The 9607-nt window shown below is 43.2% G+C and overlaps 1 protein-coding gene across 1 annotated transcript in view; it reads right to left on the bottom strand.

The window, feature by feature from the left end:
* Positions 1-724: 724 nt before the first annotated feature.
* The window catches only part of PRR12 (proline rich 12), a 42919-nt gene continuing 34036 nt past the window's right edge, over positions 725-9607 (bottom strand). The window contains exons 13-14 of the mRNA XM_061590569.1: positions 5462-5557; positions 725-3985 (exon numbers count right to left, since the gene is read on the bottom strand). Of these exons, the coding sequence (XP_061446553.1) occupies positions 3845-3985; positions 5462-5557 (237 nt within the window). The 3' untranslated portion in view covers positions 725-3844. The remainder of the gene's footprint in view (positions 3986-5461; positions 5558-9607) is intronic.

Below are 9607 nucleotides of genomic sequence, written 5' to 3'. Positions count from 1 at the left end.
AGGACACACCAGAGAACGGGCAGCGAACATCTCACTAGAACCATTTTGCAAACACTATATTGCAAAACAGTTAATGAAATTGCCATGAAAACAGAATCAAAAGTAAGTTGTGTTTTTTTTAGGAATAAGTAAACGAAATAGGTGGCAGATAAGGAAACAAATCAAAAACATTGTTTTAATAATTTTTCGGGGGGGGGGTAGGCCGAAATATTTAATCTTTTAAGAAAGGACTACCCCTGTCCCATCAGCCCAACCAACAGTATTTTGAGTCCCAACCTTCCTTCTCCAATATTCCAGTTCCTGGAGAAAACAAGGTCATACTGCAAATAAAATAAAACTCAGGGCAGGAGCAGGCAAGGTTTTTCTTTGCTGCAATTTGAATATCGTCCTTTCAGTAGTTAAAAGATGACTGAATAATGGGGTTAAAGCAGAGAAGTGTTTACCAGAACTTAAAGAGATTTGGGGCCTAGAATAGTGTTGCTAGTGTCTAAATGCCTTTTAAGAGTTGCACAGGAGAAAGACTTAAAGGCAGGGATCATGGAGTTTTCAGGTTAGAGAAAGAAATGGGTCAGGACAAATGGGGGAGAAACCTCTAGGAGTAAAGGTGTCTCTCACTGTCCAAAGTGCAATCTGCCAACGCACCAAGTTTGAAGAGCTTTGCCCTCCTTTCTGCTGCCACCCCAGTCCCAACAAAAACGAACAAAGCTGTGCAGCAGGCATGTGATTTTTGCAAAGAAAAGTGTTTTTTGTCATTTTGTTGTGTACACAGTATACAATGTGAGTTTTACATATTGAGAGGAAAAAAACGTCTCAGACACTAATAATAAACAATAAAAATATATAGGAACATCCAATAATACAGAACACAAATCCCATATCTCAGAACAATACCCTTGAGGCGCGAACAAGATACACAGAAATACACGTCGTAAAAAAGGGGGCCTTCCGAGATCCAAATGGGGGGGGGGAGAAGTCTTTCTTGTCACAGGAAGCTTGGTGCATGTGTGCGCGCGCGCGTACGGGCACGCACACACACGGGTTCTTAATCGTCTCTGAGCTGGGCCCTTCCAATTCTGGTGCTCAAGGTTTGGCCACTCTGCCCTTCCACATCCAGGGGGGCAATGCTTTAGCAAGGTTTCACGTGGAATTGATGGTGCAAATCTGCTGTCCCAGGAGGTGTCACGGCTTTATATCCCTCAAAAAAAAAAAAGAATCCTATATACTATGAAATACTTCCCCCCCCACATCCCTTCTTTTCCCCAAACCCCCACGTTCAACTTACTAACCCCACCTCCACACACAGGTTCAAGCTACAGTCCTTCACCTCTAAGGCCCAACAGGTATCAGTAACCAGGTTTGCAAGGGAAAAGCTGTTAAAAACTAAATTGCGAGCTTTAAAATATCCAAAAGGAAGCCAGTCAACCTTCTTCCCGTTAAAAATACTCCATTTTGAGTGGGGCTCGTGTACACCAAATTCCACCCCCACATGCACACTCACAATCACACTTGCCAACCTCTATTCATCCACAATAAATAATTAAAGGGGGGAAAACAGGATCTAGGGGGATGTGGAAAGTTGTGAATATATATAAGAGGGCCCTGATCAAATGCACCCAGATGGGGCCCCAAACAATTCATGAACTCATCTGAAGCAGCTTTGCTAGGGCAGTGAGACCACCCCCTCCCTTCTGAGGTGGGATTTGTTTCCTCCCCCACCCCAAGTACCTTTCCACATCTCCCCCACTCCCTACAGAAAAATGCGCTGCTCGGGAATTTCCACACATTTCATTGATTTGAAGAGGTGAAAAAGAGTAAGAAATCTTGGGAAGGTGTATATATAAAAGATTGGGGAAAATCAAAGTGTGTGTATGTCAGGGAGTGGGGAGATGAAACTGGGCTGGTGCAGAAAAATCAAAGGGGGCCGTGTAGGATGAAGGAAAAAGGTCTCAGGAGCAGGAATGAGGTAGACGTTGGTTGGGGGGCAGGAATCTGATCTAACGGGGGAGGGGGGATCTATGTGCAAGTATGGGATTGACTTGGGAGGTCACCAGGAAGATTCGGGGGAGGAAAGGAAAGGAAAACAAAAGCTGAGGTGAGAACTGGCTAGCTGCTTGGGGTTCTGCAGGTGTTTGTATGACTGATATAGATACAAGGAGAGACTGGCTGAATGGCACAGGGGAGGGGTCATGAGTGAAAAGAGTGTGTAGCCAGGGCTAGGACCTAATCTTCTATCTAAACAGTTTATTTTAGCCTTTCAGCTCAGGGGCAGAGAGGGATCTTTGCTTAGGAGGCTAGGGGTGGGGACACAGAACCTCCCTTCCCCTTCAATAACAACAACAACAATAATGACGATGATTAAAGAAAAAAGTAATGACCTCCTAATGAAAGTTTCAGTCCAAACCAAAGAACGTCACAGCTACAGGTGAAAGGAGAGAGAGAGAAAGAAACTCCTGCGCATTGTTAAGTTCAAGTTAGTCAAATACAATATGATACATAGACTTTTTATCCTATACAGTATATACAGCAGAGGGGAGGGGGAGGGAGCAGAATCCTGCCTTGACAACACTACAACAGAAGGGGGGGATTATCCTTCCCTCAAAGGAAACCAGACCTAATAAAAGCACAGAGGGACATATCTATGATCCTCTACTGCACCTCTCCCATGATCCATGTGGGGCCAAGGTGAGAAAGTCTAAACAGTCTTTTTTTAAAAAAAGGGGGGAAAGAGGAGATTTAGGAGGTCTTGGTACAGGCAGGTTGCTATGGGTGTCACTATGCTCCCCCTCCCCCATTTACTGTTATCTATTCAGAAGGGATACTGGGGAATGGTGAGGAGATGCTCCACATGTCCAAAAGAGCTAGGATCCCAAACTCGGTGGCAAAAACAAAAAAAGCAGCTCGCAGCATGTCCACCAGCACCAATTGCACCACAAAAAAGACATAGTGAAAAAGAAGGATGCTCCAGAGAGAGAGCTCGAATGGGCAGGCGGGAGTGGCTCTCTGCAACATTTTAGTTGGGAAGAGGGAACCTGGCAATAAATATTCCTGTTGGAAGCAAGAACAGACGCGACAGGCAATCGCTGTTAGCGTACGAGTGGGTGCCTTCCCCTCTCTCCAAACAACAGCTATTTGGCAGAGATGGGATTAGAGTTGTTTGTGGGCAGGGAGGGGAAGTGGGGTCATATTGCCTGATCACTGTGGATAATAGGAGCTGGACACTGTAGAAAGGGTGGCCAATGGCACCATCCCCCACACTCCGCTCTCCCTAGGGAGAAGTAAAAGTTCTTGATGGAAGAGATGCAGGATGGGACCCAGGAACCCGGATCCTTCTATTTATGTTTATTCTCACTGCCCACCAACACCCCCCTCCCTCCCTCCCCCTGGATCCCAGCCTCCCAGCTCTAGATCACACAGCCCCACTCCCCTGACCCCCCTATGGGTCCTCCTACTCTCAATCCCCACCAGAGCAGGGGGCTAGGCTGCTCAATTAGACATTTATACATTTATATATAAATAATATTTCTCTGTACAGCCAGGGCAAAAGGGAAAGGGGTTGTCCAGCCATCCACTTTTTTCTGATGAGAACCCTCCTTAACGTGTACTCTCTGCCATCACAAACCTCCCCCACACCCCACCACCAAAATTAGAGGCCCATGCCAGGTCCTGATTGGGAAAAAAACCTGAAAAGGGAAAGGGAACGCTGATGACAGTGGTGGTGGTGAGCTGAGTCTGAACTGGTCTGTGATGGTACCCCTCGACCTTCCTCTCCCCCACTTCCTGCTCTGGCTCTGCAGAGGGACGGGCGTTAGGTGGCCCCTCCCGGGGCGTGGCTCTGGCGGCTGCGTCACGCACATTTGCTTTGCGCCTGAGTCAGCAACTCGCTGAAGGAGTCAAACAGTTTCTCCAGCCATGGCTGGTTGCGCATGCACTGCTGCACCACCTCCTCCTGGCCCAGGTCCTCGTCCTGACCCTCGATCGCCGTCGTCTGGATAAGGAGAGGTCCCCAGAAAAAAAAGAAAAAACACGTTAGCTAAGGAGCTATCTATGCACACATGTAGGCAATGTTTCAAGTCAGCATTGAATTGGCAAGACTGATGGGTATTACTTACAAAGAAATACATTCTGCAACCAAGCAAACCAAATTCTGCAACTCCAAAAAAGTGCAAGTTCAGCACATTTATGTAATTTCTCATTCCCCGTTCCCTAATAATTTATTCTAGTTTTGTTAGATACCAGGAAGGGAGCACAGACTATGCAAGCCACCCATGGCATATCCTCTAACCATTGAAAATCTTATTCCATCACCTCTCTGGCTTTTTAGGTGTTACTACACATTGCTCCCAAAGTTCCAAGTTTTATATTTGCATCCACAGGGACTAGAAACGTTTTTTTAAAAAAGAAGCTGAGATTCTCATGAAGCTGAATTCCAAGCCCAGTTTCACATTTTGCACTTCTATGATCTGCACACACTACAGCATATACACCCCACTCTCCTTACACATGTATAAGACTGAAACCACGGAGTTCAACCATAAAGACTGAGGAATCATTTCCCAGTGTCACCAACCAAACTGTTATCAGCTCACACAACAGCAATAGTATATTTTGAATCACTGCTGATGACACCACAAATAACTGAATGTCACATTGGGGATCTAGAAGGATGCACCCCACCAAGTCAGAAATACAAGCTGAATGGTCACAATCTACAATGGCCTTGAAACTAGCTTAATCCAGAACAACCCTCTCTCTCTGGTATGGTCCATTCTCTGAAAGATGCAAACTGTGGTCTGTGTTCCAGGGGGCAAGCAGTGACATGATGGCATGCGGGCATTTATTTCAAATATTTATGAGATGATCTTCCAAAGCTTAAAGTGGCATTATGTGAACGTAAAAGCACATGCTTCCACAACCTCTCCAATCATCTTCCTCCACTGACTTACCTATATGCAAGTGTTGAGTAACCCAAGGCTGTAGTACCAAACAACTCCATGAGTTTGATGGAGCCTTGCAATTTGATCCCTTTCTCACAAATGCAAGGAACATCCCCCACCCCCAAGAAGGCTTGCATTCCCAATACATTTCGGAGCAGCCCAGCTTGTATTAAATCTCTCCCTCTCTCTCTCTTTTTTAAGGAAAGGAAAGAAACAGGTTTCTAGTCATCTTGGATAACTGTTGCTTTTCCAAGGGCACAAATCTCCCAGAGAATGGGGTCTCTGTGCAACCACTTGTCCTTCAGAATATTTTGTAAACAAAAGTCAGGTTTTCACTGCCCCAAATATGCAGACCAGACTGGTCAAGACAGATCACTTTGTGCAGCCTGGATTTCACCTCAAACCTGCACACTCCTCACCACTGTTTTGAAGAAAGGGGGGATGTCCAGGCTGGGGGGAGTGTTGTACCCATCCAAAAAGGAATCCCAGGAGATGAAACAAAATGTTGGGGCTAGGTTCTTACTCACCTCATCCTTACACCGCAGAAAGGTGTGGTACTTGTAGTGGTGAAGGGAATGGTACAGAGTATAGAAAAAAGACTTCTCCACCTCCACATTGAATTCCTGCCAGTAACAGGGGGAGAAATCAGTCAAGGAAATCACAGGCTACTGCTTTACCCCTGCTCCTAAATCTACAAATTCCTCTGTTCCATCTCCCCAAAGCATCTCATTGTCATAGTGTTGCCTCCCTAAATGATTCAATCATCAATAAATCCACGTGGTTTTGCTCATTAAAAAATTCCTCTTCTCCAACCACATCTTCTCCTTCTGCCTCTGCTAAATTACTCTCTTCTTGCTCTTACTACGGTCACATCTCAGTGCCTGCAGCTTCCTACAGGGTAGTCAACACGGTGCTCTCCAGATGCTGTGGGACTCCGACTCTCATCAGCCCCAGCCAGCATGGCAAAAGGCCAGGGACATTGCAAATTGCACTCCAACAAGATCTGGAGGGCATCACATTGGCTACCCCTTAGCTTATAGGCATTCGATATTCTCCACCTCTCTAGTCAAGACGGAGGCTTGGAATGAGTAGAATGACAAGGGAATTAAGTAGAACTAAGGTGGTTGCTAGAGCATAATGTTTCAGGCTGGGGTGGGTGAGATGTCATATTTCCTTTGGAACTCCCTCATCATCAACCAAGCACAGTTTCTACTGTCTTGTTGGCATCTGTTGAAGACTTTCCTTTTTCAACAAGCCTTCTAAGTGGAGATATTTTTTTTATCTCATATTGGATTTGAAACTGTTTTTATATGTGTTTTATATATGCTTTTATTCTCTTGTGAACTCATTTTGAGATTTTTCATAGGAAGTGATTCATAAATGAAATTAATAATAACAACAATCCTGCTCAATAACAAAACAATTCCCTTCAAATAGAAAATCAGCATGCAGATAGTGGGATGGACTAGAATCCTGTCTCCCTTACTAGTTCTTTTACTTGAAGGAATTTTTTATGAAGGGAAACCTTCAATAATATGATCCCCATTTGCAATCTGAAGTGGACTTCAGCGCAATCGCAAGTCCATCATACCACCTTAATTCTCTTTCATGTGTTCACCAGGCTTCCTCACTCACCTTCCTTTATTCCCCTCTCTTGGCACACACCACAGATCATCATCTGCTTGAAGTTTCTCTTGTTCCCTCTGCCTGCCATGCTGCTCCTTACAGCGGAAACAGCTTTCTAGTCTCTGTGCCGAGCCACCCACCTTCCTTTCAAAACACCTTCCTCCCACAAAGCCTGTTCTGAACTTCTTAACCCTCTCTTAGCGTTATTCCTTCACCAAATTTCATCTCTTTTCCTTCCTTTGCCCATCTTTCTTAAGACTGCAAACCTCCTTGGCAGACAACATGACAAAGATCATATTACTTTTGCAGACACCAAATATTAGAAAATGACAACAGCAACAACAAACCCAACATCCATTCTTGTTACCAAAGCCAAGAGAAAGACAGGTGAGAAACAACCACATTCAAGTTTGCAAATATATATACTTTTTCAAAACAGAAAGTGACAAATTCTGAACACTTGAAAGATTTGTTCCCTTGAGGATATTTTAATTTCTCAAAGTTAGATTCCTTAAAGCTGTACAGTTTAAAGATTTATTGCTCAACAATTCTCATTTCAAAAATAAAAATATAGAACATTTTAATACACTGTGGGTTCCTGGTGGACAGGGGGTGGGGGATTCTCACATCTAATCTCTCAAATATGTAGATTCCTAAAAATCCAATTACTAACTGTAGATGTGTTGATGTCCAAATGACAACAATTTTTAAGATGTGAAACATTCAAATTCTCACTCTTTCCCCACCCCCTGAAGAGACACTTGCTAAGATTTAAAACTTAATGTATTTATGGTTATTACTATTGCTAAAATATGTCCTGTAGACACTCTCATCTTTATTCAATCATCGGTTATCTTTAAATGAAAACTATTTTAACCTCCCCCCCTCAAAAAAAGTAAAACCCATGATCCTGTAATTCTGTGGATTGTTCAGAAGCCCAGAGCATTTAATGGCTTCAACACACAGTCTAAGAAATAATCTGAAATGTATTCCATTAAGGCTATACCTGTTCTACAATCTAATTTTAAATCAGTTTGATTCGTTTCATGGCTTTACTTAAGGATATTTGAGAAAGGAAAACTTGGGGCTTTCTGTAGATTTAAGTTTTTATTCAGTGCTAACTGCCGATGGTTGCTGTTCCTTGCTGAGTCTAAACACATACCACAAAGCTTCACTGCATCCACAGAAAAGGACCCTCTTGTCTCCAGAATGGATCTGCCTTAGACAGAGCACAGTATATGCATCATATACCCTCACCTAGATAATATGCTAATTCTGTGAACAAGATCCAGGGAGTCTAGGATGGGACTACAACATCAGTGCAACTGACAAGGTGAGGTGAACCCTGTGAAAAGCTTGCACCTTAAGATATTCTGCTAAGTACCTTCCTTATACAAAATGTGCATAAAATTATAAAAGAAATGTCTTTTTCAGTGGTGGCACTGCAGATCTGGAAGGCCCTCTTGGAAGCATGCCTGGTGTTTACAGGCATTTAAGATGCCAGCTTAGACCTTTTTTATTTATCAAGGCATTTTTAATAAAAATGTATATAATGCCTCAGCATTAACTGTGGCCTCTTTTTAAGATACTGATATTTCTGTTTTATTGTATTAGGATCTACATGCATTGTCAAATCACCCTGGAATCTGCTTTGATGAAGATGGTATGGAAATGTTTTTAAAATAAATAATATGCCAGTCCAGGCCTGGTCCAGCAAATATACAGCATGGGGCAAAATACACCTGTCAGCACAGAAGCAACTAAGCAATCGTGGGCACAGGACTAAGAGTGAGCAAAGCATACTCTTCAGATGGGGCATTTTACAGGCATTTTACTAGCTTAGCAAGTCCACCGTATTTTCAGATGACCACACAGCCAATTAAACAAGAATAAGAAGGGTGCTGCTAGGAGTTTGTGGATCAAGACTTCATCAGCATATCTTGTAACACACAGTGAAACTGATCCTCGTCATCTTCAATGTTCAGACAACGTTAATGATGAAGGTTCATATAAAAAGCACAAGACAAAATGGGAGGAAAGTGCCTCAAATTAACAAAACAAAAAAGAGAGCAGTGTCTGACGCTCACTGATGGAAAACTCTTTATTTATTGCAGCTAAATACATCTGAGGTAAAACACTCAGGAGCTTGAAAAACTTGCAGGTTTTTAAATTAAAAAACAACTCTTAAATCTAAACAAGAACCAGCTTAAAAAAATGGTAAGAGCAAAATTTGTGTACTCTCAAAATCTGATTGCAGAGATTCTCCTTTTCACTTCATTCATATATAAAAAAAGATCCTACATGTCAAGGTCTTGGAATGGACAGAAATCCATCCGCTATCTATATCAGAGCAGACGGTGTGCTGTATTATCAAAGCTAACCAGTTCAGTAGGCAGGTAAGCAAGCAGGCTTTCATCTTTCAAAGGAACTCCAGCTTCCCTGACAAATGGCCCCACTTGTTTTATTAGTATTTATTTGTTTTATTTATACCCCACTCTTTATCAAGACCAGTCAAAAGGAGCAAGAAGTGTTAATGCCCACCCAGGAGAATGATCTAGGAAATTGCTGGCTGATTCTCCAGAGTCTTGATGCAGAGACTCACAGATGCTTAAGCGATCTTGGCCAAGGTAGAGTGTGGGTTTTGGACCTGACTCCAAAGTGGAACTGGTCTCTCAGACTCCATTATTCCACTTGGTCCATTTGGTCACACAGCTGGCAGTGCAGAGGTTCAGCATAAAATTTTGGGGTTACGTGCACACTCTGAACTCCAAAAGACAAGATACCAATGATCCTGGAGTTGGAGCAGGCAGAGGTATTTCAGGGTCTTAGTACTAACATCCTGAAGAGACAACAGCAATATTGGGGAGGAACCATAACTCAGGTAACATGCCAAGGTTCAATCTCTGGCATCTCCAAGGAAAAAGCCCTGCCTGAGGCCTTGGAGAAAGACCATACAGAGCTAGATGGACCATATAAGGTAGCGTCATGTATTCATTAACCAGGGTCACATACAGTGCAGGAAGTAAGATTTTAATCTCATTGTCCTG

Source organism: Rhineura floridana, chromosome 11, assembly GCF_030035675.1.
Source record: "Rhineura floridana isolate rRhiFlo1 chromosome 11, rRhiFlo1.hap2, whole genome shotgun sequence".
Taxonomy (NCBI): Eukaryota; Metazoa; Chordata; class Lepidosauria; order Squamata; family Rhineuridae; genus Rhineura; species Rhineura floridana.
The sequence above is the reverse complement of the archived record's forward strand: the minus strand, read 5'-3'. Positions and strand labels throughout refer to the sequence as shown.